General features: G+C 37.3%; 3 protein-coding genes across 3 annotated transcripts; 1 reads left to right on the forward strand and 2 right to left on the reverse strand.

Moving 5' to 3' along the window:
- Positions 1-3665: 3665 nt before the first annotated feature.
- LOC142620407 (uncharacterized) lies at positions 3666-4699 on the reverse strand. Its single transcript, XM_075793779.1, has 3 exons — positions 4606-4699; positions 4265-4473; positions 3666-4181 (listed from the first exon to the last, which is right to left on the reverse strand). Exons 1-3 carry the CDS (start codon positions 4697-4699, stop codon positions 3666-3668), a joined length of 819 nt encoding a protein of 272 aa, XP_075649894.1.
- A 3596-nt stretch (positions 4700-8295) lies between these two features.
- Positions 8296-13418, forward strand: LOC142618761 (GTP-binding protein YPTM2-like). Its single transcript, XM_075791776.1, has 8 exons — positions 8296-8513; positions 9682-9754; positions 11388-11435; positions 11520-11567; positions 12203-12274; positions 12408-12563; positions 12668-12771; positions 13037-13418. The coding sequence occupies exons 1-8, from the start codon at positions 8500-8502 to the stop codon at positions 13128-13130; spliced, it is 609 nt and encodes a 202-aa protein (XP_075647891.1). The 5' UTR covers positions 8296-8499; the 3' UTR covers positions 13131-13418.
- Positions 13419-19218: 5800 nt separating this feature from the next.
- Positions 19219-22568, reverse strand: LOC142618852 (putative transcription factor At5g61620). Its single transcript, XM_075791886.1, has 5 exons — positions 22295-22568; positions 21023-21234; positions 20860-20925; positions 20549-20668; positions 19219-19455 (listed from the first exon to the last, which is right to left on the reverse strand). Exons 1-5 carry the CDS (start codon positions 22566-22568, stop codon positions 19279-19281), a joined length of 849 nt encoding a protein of 282 aa, XP_075648001.1. The 3' UTR covers positions 19219-19278.
- Between the last annotated feature and the right edge of the window lie 2011 nt (positions 22569-24579).

Genomic DNA, 24579 nt, shown 5'->3' on the forward strand with positions numbered 1-24579 from the left:
AATGAAGCGGATCAGGAGAAGACCTCATTCGTCACGAGCCAAGGGTTGTATTGCTACAAGGTTATGCCCTTCGGTTTGAAGAACACAGGGGCGACCTACCAAAGACTGGTTAACCATATGTTCCGTCCTCAAATCGGGCGAAATGTGGAGGTTTATGTGGACGACATGCTGGTGAAGAGCCAGGACGAGGATAAACATCTTGACGACCTTCAAGAGACTTTTGATACGTTGCGACGGTACCACATGAAGTTAAATCTGAGCAAGTGTGCTTTCGGGGTTTCATCGGGTAAGTTCTTGGGGTTTATGGTGCCGCACAGGGGAATTGAGGCGAATCCGGATAAAATCCAGGCGATACTGAACATGGAGCCACCGAGAAATATCAAGGAAGTCCAGTCTCTTACTGGACGAGTCGCCGCCCTCAACAGGTTCGTATCGAAAGCTACTGACAAATGTTTACCTTTCTTTAAAGTCCTTAGAAAGGCTTTTGAATGGATGGACGAGTGTCAAAAGGCCTTCCAAGACCTGAAGGCGTATCTAATGACGGCCCCATTGTTGAGTCCGTCTGTACTTGGGGAAGAGTTGTACTTGTACTTGGCAGTGTCCCCACACGCAGTAAGCTCAGCGTTGGTCAGAGAAGAGGGGAGAGTCCAGAGGCCGGTCTATTACACAAGCCACGCGATGAGAGGGGCAGAAGGACGATACCTGATGATGGAAAAACTAGCCTTTGCATTAGTCACGACTTCCAGGAAGCTGAGACATTATTTTCAGGCACACGTCATCAACGTCCTGACAGACCATCCCATAAAAAAGGCGATGGGCAGGTTGGAAGCTGCTGGACGGCTGGTACAGTGGGCCGTTGAGCTCAGCGAGTTCGACGTCAGGTACCTCCCGAGGAGCACAATAAAAGCGCAAGCGTTGGTAGATTTCATTGCAGAATTCGCTCCCAGTCAGGACGACCTGAACAAGGACGAAGGAAATGAAATGTGGGTGGTAAATGTAGATGGATCGTCCACAATGTATGCAGGAGGGATTGGAATTGTACTGAAGTCCCCTGAGGGTGACAAGCTGGAGTATGCGGCCCGTCTGCAGTATCCAACTACCAACAACGAGGCTGAGTACGAGGCTCTACTCAAGGGGTTGGAATTGGCCAAGTCCTTAGGGGTGGAGTCGTTAACAATCAAAGGAGACTCTCAACTGGTCATCAACCAAGTAAATGGGATGTGTGATGTCAAGGAAGATCGAATGAAGAAGTACCTTAACAAAGTGAAACGCCTTGCCCGAAAATTTTCAGCCATAAGTTTTATTCAACTTCCCAGGGAGGAGAATGCAGAGGCAGACGCCTTGGCGAAAGCCGCCTCGGCAGGGGTCATAGACGAGTTCGACGACATCCAGTACATGCCGAGCATAGACATCCCTGACATACAGCAGATAGGAGGAGGAGAGAATTGGATGAGTCCGATAATAATTTACCTCAAGGATGGGAGGCTTCCAGAGGACAAGGATGAGGCGAGAAAGTTGAGGGTCAGGTCGGCCAAGTATGTCCTCATTAATGAAGTGTTGTACAAGCGAGGCTTTTCCCAATCCTACTTAAGATGCTTGGCTCCTGACGAGTCAAACTATGTTCTAAGAGAAGTTCATGAAGGATCGTGTGGAAATCATTCAGGGGCAAAGTCCCTTGTCCATAAGGTCGTCCGTGCCGGCTACTATTGGCCAACAATGCAGGCAGACGCTAAAGCCTATGTCAAGGTATGTGACCAATGCCAGCGTTATAGCAACGTACCTAGACAGCCATCAGAATACCAGACCCCAATGACGGCCCCATGGCCCTTTGCACAGTGGGGCCTGGATATCCTGGGTCCTTTTCCCGTAGAAATCCGGCAGATGAAATTTTTGGTGGTTGGAATAGATTACTTTACCAAGTGGGTAGAAGCCGAGCCTCTTGCATCAATCACTCAGCAGAACGTGAAAAATTTCGTATGGAAGAACATCCTATGCAGGTTCGGAGTACCCAGGGTATTAGTATCTAACAACGGGCGTCAATTTGACAATGCACCCTTCAGGGACTTCTGCAATCATTTTGGAATTAAGAATCACTATTCTTCACCCTCCCATCCACAGGCAAATGGGCAAGCAAAAGTAGCAAACCGATCCCTGCTGAAAATTATCAAGACTCGGCTTGAGGGGGCAAAAGGGATATGGCCAGACGAGCTACCGGGTGTTCTTTGGGCCTATCGGACGACCGCACGAACTCCAACAGGAGAGACCCCGTTCAAACTAGCCTATGGGAGTGAAGCTGCCATACCAGCGGAGGTCCACATGGCGAGTCACCGAGTGATGGAGTACCAGGAGAAAGACAACGGGGAACAACTTCACCTCGACCTCGATCTTATCGATGAGGTAAGAATGGATGCGGAACAACGGACGGCAAGGTACAAAAATCTCATGGCCAGACAGCATGACGCCATGGTGAATCCCAGATGGTTCGGTGTGGGGGACCTTTTCCTCAAAAGGGTCTCCTTGGCAACCACGAACCCAGCTCATGGAAAACTGGGACCTAATTGGGAAGGACCCTACAGGGTAATCAACTGTAAAAGGCAGGGGTCCTACTACCTAGAAGCCCTAGACGGGCGGAAGTTAGAGCATCCTTGAAACGTGGAACATCTGTAAATGTACTATCAGTGATGAGCAGGGACGAGGGAAGTCAGTGGCAAAATTACAGTTGTGATTTGCGTGTTTGCTTATATTTACTTGTGCTTTTACTACTATTATGGTGTGTTATGAATAAAAGTGCACTAGTTCTTAAACTTTTGCACTACTTACAGACTAGCTTATGAAAGACGATGCTATGTACTTGATATCTTAATAAGGCACTAGCTTATAAGCGTGTGCCAAGTTTGTGAACAATGTTCATGTAATAATATGGTTTGGATTTCTTATGTACTTGAATTCCAGTTCCTTGATAATATCCACGAACGAGGCAAAAGCCTCAGAAAAATAAAATCTCAGGACGAGGGCAAACTCGTCTAAGATTTCCTTTAAATGAGGACAAAGCAAAGGGAAAAATGCTAAGGCCTGCTCGTCCAAAGCTTTCCTTTAAAAAGGGTAAAGCAAGAGAAAGAAGCCAAGGACTGCTCGTCCAAAGCTTTCCTTCAAAAAAAAAAAAAAAAGAAAAAAAAAAAAGAGGATAAAGCAAAAGGAAGAAGGCCAAGGCCCACTCGTCTAAGGAAGAAAAGTAAGCCTTAAGATATAACATTCCAGAGACGAGCACACGTCAAGACGAGAAAACATAAACATTATAAACTGCTTTCGAGAAGGCGAATAATAATTGCCTAAAGGACAGGCTAAAGTAATGCAGTCATCATCAGTCCTAAGTGGGTCGTCCATAAAAAGATTGTAGACGGTCATTCAACACTTAGAGCATAGTTTAAAAGACAATGACATAAATGATAACAAACAAAGAAGATATTCTTTAACTTGGAAAGGGTAGACGGCCACCGTCCAAAAACCCTTATAAAATAAACAGTAAAAGACATTGTTCATAAGCTCGTCTAGAACACTCTAGACGAGGAAATTGTACTTGAATAACATTTCAAATTCTCAAATACATTTTAAATAAAAAAGAGAAAAAGAGAAAAGAAGAAAGCTAAACAACAATAACAACTTCTTCAAGAGGAAGGGGCATCAACGTTGGGGTCGTCCTGAGCTGGTTTAGTGGAAGCGTCGTCCTCGATGTTGACATCGTCTGAGCCTGTGTGGACGAGGGAACTTGTAGCAGCAGCAAGGTTGAGTTTAATGGTGCTAAAGTCAACTTCAGGAAAGTTGTCCATAGCGTCCATTCTAAAGTCCTCAAACCCTGCTGCGTAGTTTGTATCCATCAGGTCAGTGAATTCTTTGGACGCTTTGAATTCCTCCACTGCCTCGTCTTTAGCTTTCTTCAGAAGTAGATTCAGCTCGTCATTCTCCTTTTGAAGAAGTTCAAGACGCTCGTCCTTCCTGGCAGTGTCGGACTTCAGCTCCCCCACCAAAGCCTTGAACTCCTCAGCCTCGTCCTTGGCCTTGTTCGCCACCTCTGCCCACGTCCTACAGTCATTTTTGATCTCTTCTATCCTTTTCTCCAGAAGGATCCTCGTCCTGTCCATCTCTGTGGCCTGCCTGGACGCAGCTATGAACTTGGACATTGCCTGCATAGAAGAATAGAAAGTTCAGATGATAGAAATAATATTGGGCAAACATGGACAAATCAGGACGAGGCAAAGATGGTCACCTTGAAGAGATCGTGGACGCCAGAGTGCTCGAACTCTTTCAAGGACATGTCGTAGCACGCAGCTACGTCCTCGCCCTTCACAGCCTCTTGGAATCGTTCCCAAGCCAGATCCTCATTCTCCAATAAATTAGTAGAAGTCCTTTGAGAAGGCTGGGACGAGTCAGGAGAAGGGGACTTGGACGGAGTGGCGCTAAGGGGTGTGGACGAATCTACGTCAATGACCAAGACGGGCAGCTGAGGAGGAAGCTCAGGCCTAACAGTTTCAGTCCTGGACGGCCCGGACTTAGCTTTCTTCCCCCGACGACTTGGCAAGCTAGCCAAGTCCACATGCTTGGACAAACTTTTCCTTTTTTCTCCAGAAGCAGGACGAGGCTGGGGCTGAGGTTCAGGTCTAGCTACCTCGTCGACCACTTCCTTCCCCTTGTTTCCTTTCATGGTTGCCATTCCTAAAAAAAATAAATAAATAAATAAATAAAAATAAATAGTAATCATAAACAAAAATGAAAAATGCCTATCTTAAGAGGAGCACTCACGTCTACGGGTAGTTAACTCGTGTGCTAAAGCTTCGACGGACGGTTCAGGGCCGAGTCCCCACTTGTGTAGACGCTTAAGGGTCACTAACGAGTGAAAGTCTCGTTCAGGATGTAGACGGGCCCTATGGACGCGGTCACGATGGAACTTGCTCAAAGAAGGTCGTCCAACGGCTGGAAAGGAAAAAAGGAAATTAAGGTCAGACCATCGTCCAAATAGAAAGTATAATATAAAAGAAAAAAAAAAGAAGAACATAACATACTTTCTGGACGAAGGTTCCCTATGTCTCCAGTATAAGGAGCAAATGAGTCTCTACCAATCTCAACGGGATGCCCCGCCCAGAAACCAGAGACGAAGAAAAATTCCGTCTTCCAGTTTCTGTCAGACGAGGGCAAAGACTTAATCAGTCTACAGTCATTGCCCCTGGCTGTGAACTGATGGAAGCCTCGAGATTGATTTATCTCGGAGGGTTTATAGCAGTACAAGAACTCGTCCACGGTAATAGGACGGTCCCCGTCAAACGCCTCCATCCATAAGACTTGCATGGAGACAATTAGTCTCCATGCATTGGGGTTAAGCTGACACACTCCCAAGCCCAGCCTAGTGAGTAATTCCCTAGCAAAGGCATTTAAAGGAAGTCTAAGCCCCCCTAACAAATAGGCTTCATAAACACCTATTCCAAAACGAGGCTGGCAACACCACTCACCTCGGACAGCTAGCCTAGGGTTTAGATCATCAGGAATCTGAAACCAAGTCCTAAGGGAATCTAACCTCCTCTCGTCCGTCTTGGAAGGAACCTCTAAAGCACAACTATATACAGTTTCCTGTTCGTCTAAAGGGGAGGACGGCAGGGAGCTTGTCGAGGTGTCAGCCCCAGAGGCTGTTCTCGTCCTAATACTCTTTTGAAAAGCTTCTACAGGGATTCCAGGAACACCAGATGTGTATTCCTCAGTTGTGTGACCACTACTACTACTGACGTTACTAGAGGTGTCACAACTAGAGTCGTCGTGATACTCGTCTATGGCCCTGACCACACTGTCGCTAGACGAGCAGGAGGCCATTGAAAACGTCCTAACACTTAAAAAGGAAAGCTAAAGTAAGTATAGAAAGATTACCTGGCTCTAGACGAGGGACACTAAGGACGCTGAGGATATTCTTAGACGAAGCTACGGACGAGAGTGTCAAAGCAGAAAATTTGGAAAAGTGAGAGGGGCACGAGAGAGAAACCACTATTTATAGGCAGAAAAGTCTCGGTAACCGCAACGACGGACCTAATTAGAAGGTGACAGATGGCGCATGCCTCGGAGGAGTAAACCAGTTGACTAACCTCCTATGGATGTGTGACACGTGGTGCATTTTAAAATCTGTTGATACATCGTATAACTCCTGGACGAGGGGCAACTGATGTGGGATGAAAACACTCAACCCGTCCCTGGACGGGCATCACCTCAGCAGCCGTCCAGAAGTTATCCTCAGGCCGAGGGTAACGGACAAGGACGTCCAGAGGGTGATAGCGAAGCTACATCCCTCTTCCGTGGGATGCGCACAGCCTACCCTGAGAGGACTCGTCCATGTAAAGATTCATGGACTAGGATGTTACACTTGGAATTAACAGGCGCACTCGACGAAGGAATTCCAGGACGAGGGTATCATACTTAGGAGAATCTCCGAATATAATGTGACAATCCCTTATCCCACGCATAACGGTCATGTATCCGTTGTGAAATAGAAGTGTAACTCCTAAACGGTTATGGCAGTTACGTTAAGCCTCCTTGAATCCAAGAGAGGTTCCTATTTCGATAACCGTCTATGAAGGCGCTATATAAAGACTGATTCAGACAAGGCAAAGGTATGCTTGATTTCGACTCCAAAAAAGTTGGAATTCCAAAAACATAGTGAGAAGAACTAACTTTACCATCGGAGGGTTTTTGGCCGGCAGCCCCGGTCGCCTTTGATTGGCTTCTCTTTCTTTTTCAGGCCGCAGAGAGAGCAACCGGTCCTATCAAGTCCGAAGCATCCAGCCTACTGATCTTCTTGGCATCATCAAAACATATCTCTAAAACTAGTAAATCAAAACCCAACCAAATCAACAACAAAACATCTAAATCATCCAAAATCAACAACGAAACAACATATCACTGATCAAACCAACAAAACCCAACCTCTGTGATTCCATAAATTCCAGACAAAATCATCGAACCACATATCCTCAACAAACCCCAAAGGCAGATATGCGTTTGAAACTGATAAAAAAAATCCAAAAAACCCAAATGTTGCTCATCGTTTTCTCCGCATCAAAACTCAAATCACCCAAACAACCGCCTATCAACAGCTAGGATCGGGCTTGAGAGAGGAAAAGAGCGAGGGTGAGGTAGAGAGAGGTTTGAGAGCCATTGCATGAGGATTTGCCGTAGGGACCGACCACCACCTTAACCGATATGGGCTTCACAACATCACAGCACACCCACCGATCTAGGCTTCACAACAACATAGCACCACCGAATCCTTATTCCCATTGTTCCAAATTGCCGCCACAATGACACGTTCAACCGATCTGAACTCGAAAATGACCGCTGCGATCTAAACCCCTTCAGAAACTCCCTGCTCAACGAAGACAAAGATAACGAAATCGACGAACCATCACAGAAACTCTCCAATAGGTGAATCAAATTCTAATCATAACCTCCACCACCTCCACCACGTCCTCCTCTACTCTCTCCACTTGACCATAGAGGCCTTGCCGATTTGTGAGTATCGAAGGATTAGAGAGAGTGAGATCGTGAGGTAGAGATAGAGAAAACCAAACCTTTTGTATTTTTGTGTTTGGTTAAGAAAAAATAAAAAATGCAAGAAAATATGAGAATTGAGAAATTAATTTAAATCAAATTTTTATTTTCAGTTTAAATTAAAATTAAGAAATTAATTTTTTTTAAAATAATTTATATGCTGATATGGCATTTTTAAACGCCAAATAATTTTTCTTAATTATTTTAATAGCCACGTCAGTATTTAATGTACCAACATGACACTCTGTCTACCACGTAAGAGTTTTCTTCTATTAGTGAGTTGACGACAGTAAACAAAATAGAATTGATTTTCTGTTTTTAGAGACTGGAATAGTAACAAAATCAAAATAGGGACCAAAATAATAATCAGCCCAAAATGTGGGGACCAAAAGTATTTTCACCAAAAAAATAATAATAATAATAATAAAAGTGCATCTTGGATCCGTAAAAACTTGGGTTGTGTTTGGTACATGCATTTAAAAATTGAAAATATATGTTTAAAAATACATGTGGGTGAAAAAATGTATAAAAATATTTGTAATATTATTTAAAAATTGAAAATATGTGTTTGAGTGAATATAACAAGGGCTCTAAAAATGTCCACAATCCACGTGACCATCTCCAGTTGCGCGGGTTACCCAGATGAGATCCGTGGAAAAATCGGATTTTAATTAAAAACCACTATATAAGCGCTTGAACCGAACTTTTCGGTTTCGTCAGCGTCCACTTTCTTCGTTTCTTCCCTTTTCCCCATTTCACAGTTTCATTCCATTTGTTCTTTCCTCCTTTTCTCTCTCTCTCTCTCTCTCTCACCTTTTTCTTCTTCGCCATAACCCGGTCTAGCGTTCTCTCTCGGACCGGTCTAAACCCGGTCAAGCTCTTCGTAGATCCTCCACCACCAACAACGACAATTCAGTCATGAATCCTGAATAGTAAGCATCTTCGATCTCAATCTCCTTTACTATTACAGCTTTTTCCTCTGTTTGGTCGCTCGGAAAATTAAAAACGAAAAGGAAATGAAAAATCTGAGTTTAATTTTCGTTTTCCGATTTTTATTTTTCCTCTTTTGTTTTCTACGCAACCGAACGTGATGTTAATTTGGATAATCTCTTTAGATCTTTGATGATTTTGTTCTTTTTACGGTTGTGGATTTGAGAGAATTTTTTGACGAATTCCTAAAATATAGGTTAACCGAGAAAAATGAGGGGAGAGAAGAAATTAAAGTCGCCAATTTTAGATTTAATTAAAAAAAAATTTATGGATAATTCAATTTTATGTAGATTTAATTTTCGTAGTTTATTGTTCTGTAATCGTATATGTAGAACAAAATCGAAGCGCTTGTTGTTTCATCGATTCAGATCTGAAATTTGAGGTGTTTTACTTGCGATGTGCAATTGTGTATTTTGATAGTCTTGTTATGAAAAATATCACTTTTGTGATAGGATCATTCCTTGTTTGGATTGTGATTTTCAATCTTAATAAGTTAATTAGGTTAAAGTTTCAGATCTCAATGCTTAGTCTGATTGCATAGCTCAATTTGTGGCATGTGTGTGCACAAGCGTGCTCAATTGCTTATTTGCATTTTTGTGTGTGGTTTGATTTGCATATTACCTATCATTGAAAATTGTGATAATTAGAATGATAGTTTCTGTGAGGAGACTTTTCAAAATTATAAAAATCTTTGAAGAGACTTTACGCTGTTGCAACCAAGTTTGGCCAAATAATGTTTATTTTGTGAATTATATGTTTCTCCCTAAGTTAAGTATATATTGCCTTTATGTTTAGGATCAAACTTGGAACCTTGTATACCAAACAAGGTGCTGTTAGGGGCTTAAACTCTAAGGCCTTTTTATTGTGATTAAAAAAAAGTGTAGAGTTTCCCTAGATATACTATTTCACTTTTTGGGTTAGTTTGCGACTTTACGTGAATACCATTTGCTGTAGTGCCATACCCATGGCCTTCATAATGGGGTCACGTATATCCTTTTCTTCTAAAAGTAGAAAACAATTTTTCTTTTTGTTAAATAATAAATTTACAAGTTTGCAACCCAAATGGAACTGCAGCAAAAGATTTATTGGCTTTCATCTTGTCTTCTGCAGTGACTATTTGTTCAAGCTTTTGCTGATTGGAGATTCTGGTGTTGGCAAATCATGTCTTCTTCTGAGATTTGCTGTAAGCTGTCAAAATGCCTGACTTCATTAAATGCTCCCCCCCCCCACCCCCCCACCCCCCCACACAAATATATATATATATATATATATATATATATATATGTATGTATGTATATGTTGTTAATTAATATTGTCTTGATCATATATTTGAATTTTCTTTTCCTGATCTATTTTATCTGTTACTTGCCTCTTATTATGCTCTTCTTAATCCTTTTTGCTGTTGTTTTGTTTAGTTGTATTTGCTTTGCTCTGTTGCTTGCTTAGAAGAGAGGAAAATTTGAGACCTTGTATCATTATTTCATTGGATGGTTATCCTAAATTAGTGATTATAAGATATTTAACATACTAGTAATTTTGTGAATTAAAGTGACAGTTCACTTTGAATTATGTTAAAGTTTAGATAGATATGTTACTTCTGCAACCAATATAAAAGGGCACTTATGATCCCCCCCCCCCCCTCTTTTTTTTTTTTTTTTACTCATTGCTATTTCTTCCCCCAAGAAGAGATTGTGGCACACCGATTAGTTTAAGGGTGAAACTAAATCATCAGCTTTCCACACCTTATTTTTCAGCTCAGATAGGATTATGGCTGAACTTGGTTTAAACATCAAATGATAGTAGATTGGTGTTGCATGTGTAGTAGAAATGGCGAGATAGTGGATCATCTGTTATTATATTGTGATTTTGTATAGCCATGTGGACCTTCATTTTTTCAGCTTCTTTAGGGTGCATTTGATGCCTTGAGTGTTGTTGGTTGTCTATATGAGTGGAGGAATTAGTGTAGTAAACACTCTTATGCACTATGGAATTTAGCATCAATATGCCTGGTATGGACACTTTTGAGAGAGAGAAATCAGCTTACTCTTGAAGATAAGAAAGCCTTGGGAGAAATTGAAGTTGTTTTTTACTAGATCTTTGTTTGATAGTTCCCAGGATTGGGGTTTTAGTGATTCTCACTCTGTTGTAGCTTTCATAGATTCCCTATCTTTTTGTATTGTAATACTTGTTTATTTGTAATTCTTTAGGCTACCTTATGTATACATTATGTGTACATGAGGTAGTTTTTTTTTTTTTTTTTTTTTTATAAATAAAATTTTATTACTTAATAAAAAAAAAAATCACATCTATAGTGAATTTTTAAGGCTTAAGTAGAATTTATTTTGAAAGTTGTCTTCCAATTCTGTTTGGAGTTGCTATTATCACTCTTTCTTAGCAATTCTATTTTGAGTTGCCAATGAACTCTAGCTTAAATGGCACTCCCTTCTCCCTTAATAATGGGATGGAAAGTAAGGTCTTGGGTTCTGAACCCATGGGGGGCATGGGTATTGTACCAATAAAAAATTTCTGTTTGGAGTTGAATTTTGGTGTTTTATGATATTCAAAACATGTACTCTATGTATTTGGTAGATCCTACTGCTATCTTACCATACTATCTAATATTATCTCCAAGCAACATTTGGTGTTATAAAAAGAACTGCAGCAACAAAAAAAAAAAAAATGTTTGACTCATTAGTGGAAAGTTTTCTGGTTGCTGAGCATATTGAAGCCTACTTGGCTCTAATTGAAATTCTTGAGCAGAACTTATGAATATAAATGCAATGTGATTTTTTTTTTCTTTCGTCTCTTTGACACAGGATGATTCATATCTGGACAGTTACATTAGCACAATTGGAGTTGACTTTGTAAGTATTTATCTTTGGGTTTTAATAGATGTTATATCAATTGAAGCAATATAATCCTAATTGTTGCATTCCACCTATTATTAGAAAATACGCACTGTGGAGCAAGATGGAAAGACCATAAAACTTCAGATCGTAAGCCTTCTTCCCCCCTTTTTTTAAGTTTGGTAAAGTTGTATGGTTGTACTAGTTCCTGGAAATTTGTTAAACTGCCCAATCAGCAGTCCAAAGAAGTATCATTCGCATGCTTTATAATCCTTTCTTTTCTTTTTTTGCCTGCTTTTCTTTTTGGTGGTGGTTTTTTTTTGGGGGGGGGGGGGTGTTTCTTGTTCTTTAAATCTGGTATAACGCATGATGTAAAAGTAAGCCACTGGCCATGGACTAAATGGCATCACCTCCCTCTAAAATAAGTGGTGGAGGGTGATGTTGTAGTTATAAATCAACATGGGTGTATGGGTTGTTTTTAGTTATCACAGGGAACAAGTAATAAAGAATGATTATGATAGTTGTGGTGGTGGTGGTGGTAAAAAAATCTACTATAATCCTTTGGTGGAATCTCTTTGTGGGTTGGGGTCATTTTTAACATGTTTACTTTTGGCTGATAGCCATCTTCATGCAGAAACGACTAACAAGATGGTTAAATATCCTAAATATTGTTAATGGATTGAAATTTGGTCATTGGTTCATAATATGATGTTTATGTAGTGCAACATCCTATGATTGTTGCTGTTGTTTCTATCTGGCTGTTGAACTTTTTTTGGGATATTTAGTGGGATACTGCAGGACAAGAGCGTTTCAGGACAATGACTAGTAGCTATTACCGTGGAGCACATGGCATTATTGTAAGCTCTCTCTCTCTCTCTCTCTCTCTCTCTCTCTCTCTCTCAAATTTTCAGCATTTTGCTCATGGTTCTGCCCTGACGATTTGGTGTGAATGTTGAACTTGTTTCACAATGTTCTTGGTGTATGTGCCAGATAGTTTATGATGTGACAGACCAAGAGAGCTTTAACAATGTTAAGCAATGGTTGAGTGAAATTGACCGATATGCTAGTGAGAATGTAAACAAGCTTCTGGTTGGAAACAAGTCTGACCTCACTGCTAACAAAGTTGTGTCTTATGAAACGGCGAAGGTAGAACCACGGTCCTATAATTGCTCTTCCTTGTTTTTTTCCTTTTACTGTATTATTGAGAACTCAAATAACACTGTTGCCTGTGATTTGATTGGGCTCTGAAGGCGTTTGCCGATGAAATTGGCATTCCATTTATGGAGACGAGTGCCAAAAATGCTACTAATGTGGAGCAGGCTTTTATGGCCATGGCTGCTGACATCAAGACTCGGTACATATTTCTTATATACAACTATTCAAGCTATTCTGATGTTTTTATTGTAGAAATTAGTTAGAGAAGGGGTATAAGATGCATAATTTTTTCAAGGAAAAAACAGGTGTTGGGCAGCTTTAAAGGAACTATTTAAGAAATAAATTCAGCATTAGTTTTGTTGCGGTTGTCTAAGTTGCTTGGGGACAGGATTTTCTTGGCCTTATATCTTTGTGCACAATTGCCTTTTTCTATGAGAAATTAATTCTTTCATCACTTTTTTCAGTATGGCAAGTCAACCAATGAACAATGTAAGGCCACCAACAGTGCAGATACGAGGACAACCGGTTAATCAGAAATCTGGCTGCTGCTCTTCTTAGTTGGTTCTTTCAGAAATTCCATTGCATGTATGCATATAAGAGCAGCCCTTCTCTCTGAATCAGAGTGGACCGTTCAAGCCTCCTAAAACCTATATATGATGATATGCCCATCAGTTTGCTTTGTAAGATGTTCTGCCATTCCATTCTTTTCAGTTTGTTTTTAAACGGTCTGTACAAAATGATCTGATGCTCAGCCACAATATCTGTTAAATTTTTTTTCACTGTTCCTTCTCTGGAAACTGCAAATCACACTTTAATCAAAGTTTAGGTATTGATGCTTTGACTTCATAGTCTGATGATATTTCGATTAGCTTGCTATTGGAATGAGAAAATATTGAACCCCCCCCCCCCCCCTTTTTTTCTCCCTTTCTTCTAGCAGGGCATGTTTAGGGCCTTCTCCTTTTGTTTTACTTTTCAAGCAGTGTGTTTTTGCCAAATTTGTTAAATATCATGAACCCGCAATTCTAGACAACTTTTTGAACAGCGAAACGTATTCTAGTGAACAGGATAGGAAACCCTTGGCTGTAGTTGTAGAAGTATATTAAGAATAGCATAACCTAGCAAAAGTTTTATAGTTCAACTGGCACTTCTCGGTGTTTTTAATGGCTCTCTCTTTGTAATTGTCAAATGAATAAAGAATAGCATAACCTACTGCTAATCTTAATTATGATGAGAAATGCTTTAAAAATGAATTGCATACAATGTTGGTTTAAAAAAAAGGGAGGCAACAGTGTTGTTAAAAAGAGAGAAATTTGTAGTCCTAAGAGGCAAAATAAAAAATGCAGTCGAAGTTTATATAAATTTCGACTAATCTTTGCACGGAAAAAGTTGAATTAAAGTTTCAATTTTATACAAGTGCCTCTAACTACTCATGATGACGTTTCTAAAAGGTTGCAAGTTGTGAATGGGAGGTTCAGCTAGGCAATGCATCGAATAAATGGTATTAAATGGCTAATTTCAACATTCTCTAGTGGGGGTACTCCTATGGTTGACCTCAGGGGGGTGAGTCACAATGGTCGCCCCAGCTCATTTTTGTTCATTAAAAAAATAAAAAGGCTAAATGAAAGCGAAAGTGCATAGTTCTTCTCTTGTGCTTCAAACTTTTGTTTTTTTAGTCATTTTGGTCATATGAGAAAGGGCATAGATATCATAGAGAAAATTAAGAGAATCCAGATTGAACATACGGATTAATAATAAATATGGAAATCGGATGTTAACGATCCCATTTCTTTTTAGAAGGGAAAAAAAAATTGAAATCTAGATGTTTGACATCTAGTTTTGGCTAGAAGAAAAAAGATTTGAAAAGGTAAGGAATCCAGATCTTTTAAAGAGGTAGATATTCCAATAGAAGATTACTTTCTACTCAAAATATCGCACGTGGTGTAATTGTTATGAGTGGCTAAGAGTTAAAATTGCAAAAAGCAACTTTAAATTCAACCATTGAATAAATAAAAAAAATGTAAAAAAGGTAAGTTTAGTGAAAAAATATTGTGAGGGAGAGGGAGTTAATTGTATGGTGTAATTGAACTCAATCCCTTTTTTAAGATTCACATTTAATGACCAACAAAATATGAAATTTAAAATTTATTAGACTAATTATTATTATTATTATGAGCAATGTTACAGTCACAAACTATTTTATAAGATTTTTACAAAATGTTGATGTGGCCAACGTCTTATTAGTTTTTATCTAAGCCCGCCATTAATATCATTTTTTCATTTACCAATAATCACTCACCGCATCAGTAGTTTATAAAATATTTTGTAAAATAATTTATATCTCTAGTATTATTCTATTATTATTATTATTTTAAGGGATATTAGACTACGAGTGAGGCTTTTGACTTTCAAAAGACTCCTTTTTGTTTTCCATTTAACCCTCTTAAATCATAATTAAAGAAGTGGATTCTAGTTAACTCATCTAGTAAAATCTCTAATAGTTGAATAAGAGATTTGGAGTTCATTAATATTCATTTACACCCAAAATCGATTGATGTCTTAGTTTAATGATAAAGAGTTATCATTAGGAGCGGACATTATAAGTTGAAACTCTCTAAAAAAAATCATAATTAAAGAATATATCCCTTTGCTTCTCAAAAGGGGGAAAAAACTGCATTTAATTTTGTTGATGCCTATTTTTGCGAATCCATATCCAAAAGCCTATGAGAAAGAAAACCCAATAAAAAGCAAGGCCCAAAGATCCACCAAGAAGACCAAAGAGCAAGAAAGGTCCAAAGAAAGAAGTGCAAGGGAAAGCAATCTGCAGCAGAATACAAATCTGCCGCAAAATACAGTTCTTTGGCAAAATAACTTCGGCAGATAAAGACATATTGGGCCCAAGAACCGTTTGATCCAGTCAACATTATTTGGCCCACAAATGCCCAAATCATTTTGTATAAAAGATAGGCGTGAAAACTAATATGAAAAAGCACGATGAAAATAAACAAGGAACAACAGAAAGTGTTAGCGGCAGGAAACACGTGAAGGAAAGAAAAGCCAAACTAAAGGAAATGACAAACACAGCAGGAAACGCGTGAAGAAATAAGACAGAGACACGGAGCAAAACGAAACAGAATTAATCTACTACGACAAAAACGGCGTGGGAGACAAAAACAGAAGATAGTGGAGCAAGCACAGAAGGGCCGGAGCACCACCAACCTATACCCAGCCAATACAAGGGAGGTGGGCCCATGGTCAAAGGGATTCAGAGGGTGTGGTTTGGTGGTGGGGGGAAAAAGGGGTCTATATTTGGTTTCCAGCTGTGACTTCTTTTGGGAATATATCCTGCTGGGATGGTATTTTACCCAAAAGAAGTAGTAGATGGTTGAGACCATTTGATGCATGCCATAGAGCTAGGTAGTGAGGTAGTCCAATCCTTATCCATTTGAACCCAGAGGTAGAGGTATACAGCAAAAACAAACAAAAGGAAATTTTGTCATGAAATGAGTAATGGTGCAGCTGACGTATTCTAAGCAGAGGCTAGGCAACCAATGAGTTGGTGGATAGTCCTGAAGGGATGCCCACAACAAACCAAAAACAATTGGTGAAGCCCTAGGGATAAAAGGGAGAAATCCCATTGAATTAGCTCATTATAAAAGGAAGAGGTAGCCATGGAATTAAGGGAGACCAAATGGGAGGAGAGACCCAAGGGAGCGGAAGCACCTAAGGGAGGAAACCCATGGTGAGAGAGTAGTAAACACCCAGAGAGAGGGACCTAGGAAAAGAAAAGACCAAATGGGGAACAACCCACGACACGAGAGTAGTAAGAAACTAAGAGTAAAAGAATGGAGAGAAAGAAAGAAAGAAGGAAAGTAGTAAAACGAAGAGAGAAAACACGGCAGGAATAGGGGCATGCATCAATAGACCATCTTTTCCCTCCTTTTTAGCAAACCCACTCTTTGAAGTCTCCAAAAGTAATAGATAGTAGCCATTTAGGCATATTCTCCAAAATGCACAACTTTATGACAGAAGCTTATGACAAGGTTGTTCAAGTTGGGGTTTGAGTTCCTTCTTGGTTTACTTATTCTGTAGGAAGATTCAATACTTGATTTCGATTGTAAATATATTTGATTTCTCTCATTATAATTTATATCTATTGTATTTAATCATTTTGCCGTAACACGTTTTTATCAAGTTTGCTGCATCAGTCGTCCTGGGGTGGTATCTTTACTTGTTGTACTAGTTATTCTGCTGTAGCACTTTTTTATCATATTTACCGTGTTAGCTATTATAATAGCTAAACCTTTTCTGTTGAAGCTTTTCTATTTCTTTGTTCTTACGTGTTTTACTTTTGACACGAATTAATCATTATCCTGCCATAAGTATATATACATATATATATTGTTTCTCATATTCTACAAAATATATTTTATAGATGTGTATGTGAATACGTATAAGTATATTTACGAATATGTATGTATATATATTTGAGAATATGCTAACCCATGTTAGCTAACATTTGCTTGGTTGGTATTTTCTTTGGGTTTTAGATTTGTTTATGTGCAGGAAGTAGAAAAGTATTTCTGCAGTAAACAATGAAGAGTAGTCATTCACATTGCAAAAGGCTTTACTGCACGGCAGAAGGCTTTAATGCACAGCAGACAGCTTTAATGCACAACAGACAGCTTTACGGCACAGCAGAAGGCTTTACTACACGGAAGAAGACTTTAATGCATAGCAGACAACTTTAATGCACAACAGACAGCTTTACGGCACAACAGAAGGCTTTACTACACGGCAGAAGGCTTTACTGCACGGCCAAAGGCTTTACTGCACGGCCGAAGACTTTAATGCACAGCAGACAGCTTTAATGCACGGCAGAAAGCTTTACTGCAGAGCAAGAAGCTTTATTGCAAAGCAAACGGTTTTACTGCTTAGCAGAAAAGTCAATCATATGGCAGAAACTGGAGAAAAGTTCCTTCTGCAGCAGAAATAGAGGATAAGCCCACTTTGCAACATCTTCCCATGGACTTGGACTTAACGTTTGCGCACAAACTGGCAGTAGCAGAATGGTATTTTGGAGCCCATTCCGTGGAGCGTCAGGCCCAACTTCCTTCTTAGAAAAGAAACGTAAAAAGAACCTCCGACATTTTTATACAAGTTCTGAAATTGCAACATATTTTTTCTACTCTTATTCTAGAAAATATTTGTGCATCTCTCTTATCTCATAACTAAACATAAACAGGGAAACTAATGAATTAGAAACCATACTATGACAATATAAAACATATATGCTCTCACTGTGGAACTATTTGGAAACTGTTTGAATCTTTGTCATATTTTTTCTACTCTTAGGACTAGACCTGAATTGCAACGATAATGATTTATTTTATTTCTTTAGTTGGGTAGACAGTGGAGAGGGGTGGGGGAGGTGCTATAAAATTATTGAATGTCATTTTTTACTTTCTACTTATAATATATGTTATACTAGTTAATTTTACAAAAAAAAGTTTTTCAAAATTATAATTGATAAAATTCTTTTTAAGATTGACACTTGCATAAAGAATATCTAAGATGAATATGATTTATAAAATATATTTTAATTAACCTTGTACTCTTCCTTTCTTACATCTAGTTTTGGTTTAGAAGAAAAAAGATTTAAAACGGATAGGAATCCAGATCTTTTAAGGAGGTAGATTTCGCAATTGAAGAAGATCACTTTCTACTCAAAAGATGTATTCTTTTCTTACTTGAGAATCACATTTAATGAACCAACAAATATGAAATTTAAAATTTATTAGACAGCTTATTATTATTATCATCAATGGGATATTAGACTACTTATTAATGAGGCTTTGACTGAAATGGCTCCCTTTTGTTTTCCATTTAACCCTCTTATATCATAATTAAAGAATATATCTTCTTTTTTCTCCACACAAAAAAAAAAAAAACTGCAGTCAATTTATACAAATTCTGAAATTACTACAGATTTTTTCAACTCTTAGGACTAGATTTTTTTTTTTTTTTTCTTTTTTGAGATGGATAGATAGTGGGGAGGGGGGGGGGGAGGTGCTAGAAAATTATGGACTGTAATTTTTTACTTTCTACTTATAATATATGTTATACTAGTTAATTCTACAACAACAAAAAAAAGTTTTTTAAAATTAGAATTGATAAAATTATTTTTAAGATGGAGACCTACATAAAGGATATCTAAAATGAATATGGTTTATAAAAAATATTTTACCCTTGTACTCTTCCTTTCCTATCTCTAAGGTGAATCAGATAGAGTTTCAACAAAAAAAAAAAGGTGAACTAGACAGAGAATGCAATCACTAGAATTGACACCTACACAAAGAAAATGATGTAGGCCATATTTGTAGCGAACTTGCAGACTGAAATAATCAGCAATAGATCAAAAATTGGTGGTTTTGGCAAAACTTTATTGATTAGGAAAAAGATATGAAGCCAGATGGGTTATATATCTAAAGGCTCAATTGCAAGGAATAAATTGCCTTCACATTGTTCTAACTCTAGACTTCAGCTGATAACTCAAAATGCAAAAATTAAGCTTCAACTCATCAAAAATTTTCATGTCGGTCTAATAGCTCAGGATGTCTGAGATGATAAGTTTTGGCTTGGTGGGGTTTTGAGGTTGTCCAATTTTAAGCTCAACAGCATCTCTTGCAATTGATGAAGCAATGAGGCCTTAATGAGATAGACTGTGAGGGAAAGACTTTGGTGAAGGAATACCAGATGGATGGATAATAACAGGAGCACAAGTACCAAAATTCCTCTGGGTTCCAGGCAGCCAAGAATAGGATGGAAAACTTTGTCTAGCAAAATTCACTGTTGGGATGAACTGGTCATTGCCAGGCATTCCCACCTGGTAAGACAAGTAAAATCATCATAAAGCAATTGGTTTGGTGCTTAGGCTAGGAGAAATATTCAAAATAAAAAGGAGATTTATAAAAAAAAAATCAAGGAAACATAAGGAAATTCATAGTTCTTATATCCTAAGACTTGCAAGTATTCAGATTTATTGGTGAATGAAAAGTGACAAAATAAAATTCCATGCAAGAAATGTATTTTGTAACAAGCTATCTGTGAATTTTAGAAACATCTGAGGCTGCAATGGGGACAAAGATCAAGGATAAGTCCTAGTCACCATAGAATTCAACATGCTGTTTGTGGAAATTTAGAGAACAGTGATGCAACATCAATTTGGCAGTGATTTATCATGAATATATGCATATTCCCCCAGGCTCTAGTGCATAAAGAAAGGTTACAAATTTCCAATTATATAACATTAGTTCTAATGAAGGAAAGCATAGAAGATCCCTAAGATTACAACACTTTTTTTTTTCTTTTTTTTATTTTATTTTATTTTTTTGTGTTTTGCTAAACAAGATTACATTACAGCAGTACTGTGAAATAATATTCCAATCTTGGCAACTACGTACCACTCAAAACAAGTCACATGATATACTAATTCCATATCTAAAACGAAACACCAAAAACACTTCAAACATTGTGGTCATGTTGTGTGATTGGCAAGACAGTGTAAAAGGAAAATGATTTCTGTAAAGGTACATTCCCAGTTAGGCCATTAAAAACTATTCCAGTGGCCATAATTAAGAAATCATGTTTCCTTGAGAACCCTTCATATTAATCCCTCTCTAAAATCCTCATAAAGAAATTTTTTTAAAAATGTCACTTCAAGACATTGAATCTCTGTTGTTATAAATAGTGTGCATGGAATGGTTTACTTCCTTACAAGGTTCAATGCATTTACAAGTTGCATTTAAAGATCATTAACCGGATTTCTTTTTTAGCTTAATAGTTCATATAGTTATTATCCAATTATCCAATAGTACAGATAAAACACTCACAATGCTGTGAACTTAAAATCAGTATTTTTACTACCATATGAAATATCTCGACAAATAAAAAGTGGCAAATGTCAAATTGTTGCTTACCATGGATGGACACCAAGAGTAATTTGGAGCACCAGAGATTAGGGGTGACATTTGAGCAGATGGTGGAATATCGATGCAGACATGCGGGAATCGATTCACATTCTGAACTGCAGCAGTAGCCTATAACATTCAAAAAAGCCATTAAAGACTTCTAAATTCCAACAACTCAGATACAAGTATTAGTTATACTCATTGATCTATGGACTTTTTTTACCTCTAGTTGGCTCTCATTAATATTCACTAAGTTAACAACTGTATTTTAACATACTGTTTTGCATTATATTTGAATAAACTTGGGTGTATGGGCTTACCTCTGATGACCTTTCACTATCACTTTTCTTTGTTTGTGAAACTGGGGAATCCTTAGGAGTTATTTCCTGTAAGTCCATGATTCTAGTCATATCTATGAAATGAGAGAGAGAGAGAGAGAGAGAGAGAGAGAGAGAGAGGGAGAGAAGGAGAGAGATGTATTACATATTCATTCAGAGACAAGTCGAACACACTTGGTCTACGTTTCTTCTTATCAATTGCAGCCTGTCTCAGAAAATATTTCTGTGCATGACTAGCAACCTGAGATGGGGACCTGGTGGTCACAAACTTCTTTGAAATTCCTCTCCAATCACCTTTCCCAAGCTTCTTCAAACCAGCTAGAAATATAACGTGCTCCTCCTCAGTCCATGGCGTCCCTGAACAAACAAACAAACAGCAACGTCTTTTTAGCAAACACCAAATGGACACAATATTGTATGATCGTAAAAAGAAAATGACAAAGTTTAGCTTCAAACACCCACTAAAAAAAATTAACATAATTATATATTTTAAAAATTTAACTACAAGATTGCATATTTTTTATGTTCTTAATATGTATATCAAATTTTATTTCAATCCAATATTATTTTTTATTTAATTCATAAACTTACTTCTTAAATATAAAGAAAATATAATCTAATGGTGGATTTGTTAAAACTCACATTAAAAAGTTATTGGCTTTAAACATGTTTGGAGTTTAACTTTATCCAAAAGAAATATAAGAATCTGAAGGGATCAATCATTGTGCTATTAGTAATAATAATTTAGGAATACAAATTAGTAATATTTTTAATCATTGAATGTTTTGATAAATGCTATAAAAAATATATATATATATATATATATAAAATAAAATAAAAAGAGTCTTCACAAATCAGTATGGAAAGCATATCCTCGCGTAGGGTTCAAAAAATCCCAGAAATCTCCTTCTAAATTATAGAGTACAAATTACCACAATAGTTACAAAAGCCAAAAAGAAAGAAATAAAATAAAACCCACCATCTAAAATTATAAATTATACTATCATACATCAAATAAATAGATTTCACTGAAGATCCATTAATCCAACAAATCCAAATAAATAAAAAAAGGAAAAGTTGTGTGATAAATTCCATCAGATTTAATTAAAACTGAAAGTAGTAAATTCTTGTTTTGATGAAAGGTAGTAATAATAATCGTAATTAACAAGCAAATATATAGATTGCAGAACCCTAATCTGTAAAACTGGAAAAAAGAAAAAGAAAAAAAATAGTGAAATATAATTATCCAAACAAACAGATCCCATGTACACAAATCACAACATGTTATGAATCAAAACTCATCCCAATACACACAAGAACACAAAAACATAGAAGTAGTATTGTAGTAATAATAATAACAAAAGCAACAACACTGATATATAAAGCAAATCTGACATATATATGTATACATGCATACCCTTTTTTCTCTCACGATCAACAGCCTTGCGTTGAACAATACCATCAGAGAGATACCCAGTATTAGCTTCATCGTCATTGATCTTTTTGGAACTCAGATTTCCTGTGCTAAAACTCTTTTTCATAGAATCATCAACAATTTTTGGCAAATACACACCAAAAATCTTCACGCTATTATTGCCATTGGCAATATTATTATTATTATTATTGCACGTCCTAGAGTTGTGCCCATTAACCCCACAATGGGAGCACTTTCTTGCAGATTCTCTCACCATTGTTCTCTCTTACAAAAAGAGCCCGAATGAAAGAAATCTGTATCTCTGGCCGTGCAAGGACGTGCCGCCTAAAGATTACATATATATATATATATATATATATATATATATATATATATATATATATATATACACAATATTGTTTTCTGATTTCCTTGTACGTACTACCCTAGTTTGTCAATGCTACTGCTTTTTTCCATATTTTTCTTAGCCACGTATGTATGTTTGAAAGATTCTGTGATTCGTCTTTCCCAGAAAAGATAGATTTTCTCTCTTGCGTGTGGGAGAATGTGATGAGTATATAGTCTAACTTACCAAACAAAATGGAGAGACTATATATAGGTTTGTGAATTGTAACGATATTAAGATTTGTTTTTTATGAAATAATATTTAAAAAGTGAGACTATAGAAAAGAGTGATGTTTTTTAAGTCAATGAATAATGGACACTTATATATTTTGTTAAAAACTTTGTAAATTAATTGGTATTTTTTAGTGTTTTAACGAAATGACCAGAATTCAAATCATTCCTCACATAACTATCAAATTATATATAAAAAAATAGACACTTAGCTTATATGTAAGTTCTTATTGTGATGCATCATATGTGAGATCAAAACATTCTTATGAAGGATATACATATTTTTTCAAAAAATATATATTATATTGAGGAAATATGTTTTTAGTAAGATAATCAATTTGGAGTATATATCACTCTAGAATAAAGAGACAATTCTTTTAACCTGAAATTGACAACTATAGAGTCTGCCACGTGATCACAAAGTGACACAAGGCCAATGACCGCACCCGAAGCCAGACTTAATACCAAATTTGCCTATGGTAAACGTCACCATGGCCAGTCTTATCTCCAAATTTGGCAATGGCAACTGTTTCATAAAGAAAGCCAAAAAAAGAGCTGACGCGTCCATCTCCTACCATTTCTTACATGTGAAGGATTCATAAAGAGTTATTATAAACCTTCACTAGTGTGGAGGAATAAAAATTAGAAACGTCAAGAGTTTTGCAGTTTAACTGACACTTCATGTTATTCCCAATAAAGATATTTAAGATTTAAAGCCCCCTCCCTAACTATCGAATTATTACAAATAAATAAATAAAACATATGAGAAGCTGTAATTAGTGAATAACTTTGAATGGAACAAAAATTTTTTATCCTTCCACATAAGTAAAAACTAAAATATTTATTATAAAATTATTAAATATTGTGGGATCTACTATTCATATAAGAGGAAGAAGTACCATGGTACTTCTTGAAATATTATAATTACTTATGTTTATTTTAATAAAATCAAAAGAAAATTAATTAATGGTAAATTACAACTTCTTATATCCAACTAGTCGAAGGACTTATTGCACCAAAAAAAATCTCATATGAAGGATATGCATGTTTTCTTAATATATATGTTGAGAAAATATGTTTTTAGCAATATAACCAATTTGAAGTGTACCACTCTAAAATAAGGGGATAATTCCTTTATTGACCTAAAATTGACAACTGCAGAGCTTGCCATGTGATCACAAAGTGACACAAAGCCAGTAAACGCACGTAAGACCGGATGTAACACCAAATTTGCCAATGGTAACCATCACCATGGCCAGTCTTATCACCAAATTTGCCAATAATAACTACATAAAGAAAGTCACAATAAGAGGTGACCATCCATCTCCTACCATTTCTTGCATACAAAGGAATCTTTACATGGGTGGAGCTATATATTGACTTTGGGGGGGAGGATGCCCCCCAAATTTTTATTTTATTTTAAATATTAATATATTATTAGGTACTAATCTTAGTAATTTTGTTCAATAAAATTAGACTTTGCCCCCTTTAACAATACCATCAATTCATAGTTTTAGCATTTTCTACCTTTTAAGGGCCATAACAAATTTATAGATTAAATATAAAACAAAATATACAAGCACAAAAGAATTAGTCCAATAACAAAAATTACCGATAAAAAGCTTTTAAAAAAAATTAAGCCCAATTAACCA

Source organism: Castanea sativa, chromosome 12 (genome assembly GCF_040712315.1).
Source record: "Castanea sativa cultivar Marrone di Chiusa Pesio chromosome 12, ASM4071231v1".
Taxonomy (NCBI): domain Eukaryota; kingdom Viridiplantae; phylum Streptophyta; class Magnoliopsida; order Fagales; family Fagaceae; genus Castanea; species Castanea sativa.

What these genes read in the sequence shown, in the direction of transcription:
- LOC142620407 (XM_075793779.1), bottom strand. Translation starts at nt 4,699, where the DNA reads ATGAAAGGAAACAAGGGGAAGGAAGTGGTCGACGAGGTAGCTAGACCT. An exon ending in TTCTGGAGAAAAAAGGAAAA is followed by an intron (nt 4,474 to 4,605) that starts GTTTGTCCAAGC and finishes TCATTGACGTAG; the next exon opens with ATTCGTCCACACCCCTTAGC. An exon ending in GCGTCCACGATCTCTTCAAG is followed by an intron (nt 4,182 to 4,264) that starts GTGACCATCTTT and finishes TCTTCTATGCAG; the next exon opens with GCAATGTCCAAGTTCATAGC.
- LOC142618852 (XM_075791886.1), bottom strand. Translation starts at nt 22,568, where the DNA reads ATGGTGAGAGAATCTGCAAGAAAGTGCTCCCATTGTGGGGTTAATGGG. An exon ending in ACTTGTCTCTGAATGAATAT is followed by an intron (nt 20,926 to 21,022) that starts GTAATACATCTC and finishes ATGGACTTACAG; the next exon opens with GAAATAACTCCTAAGGATTC. An exon ending in ACTCTTGGTGTCCATCCATG is followed by an intron (nt 19,456 to 20,548) that starts GTAAGCAACAAT and finishes TTGTCTTACCAG; the next exon opens with GTGGGAATGCCTGGCAATGA.
- LOC142618761 (XM_075791776.1), top strand. An exon ending in GTCTTCTTCTGAGATTTGCT is followed by an intron (nt 9,755 to 11,387) that starts GTAAGCTGTCAA and finishes TCTTTGACACAG; the next exon opens with GATGATTCATATCTGGACAG. An exon ending in AGACCATAAAACTTCAGATC is followed by an intron (nt 11,568 to 12,202) that starts GTAAGCCTTCTT and finishes TGGGATATTTAG; the next exon opens with TGGGATACTGCAGGACAAGA.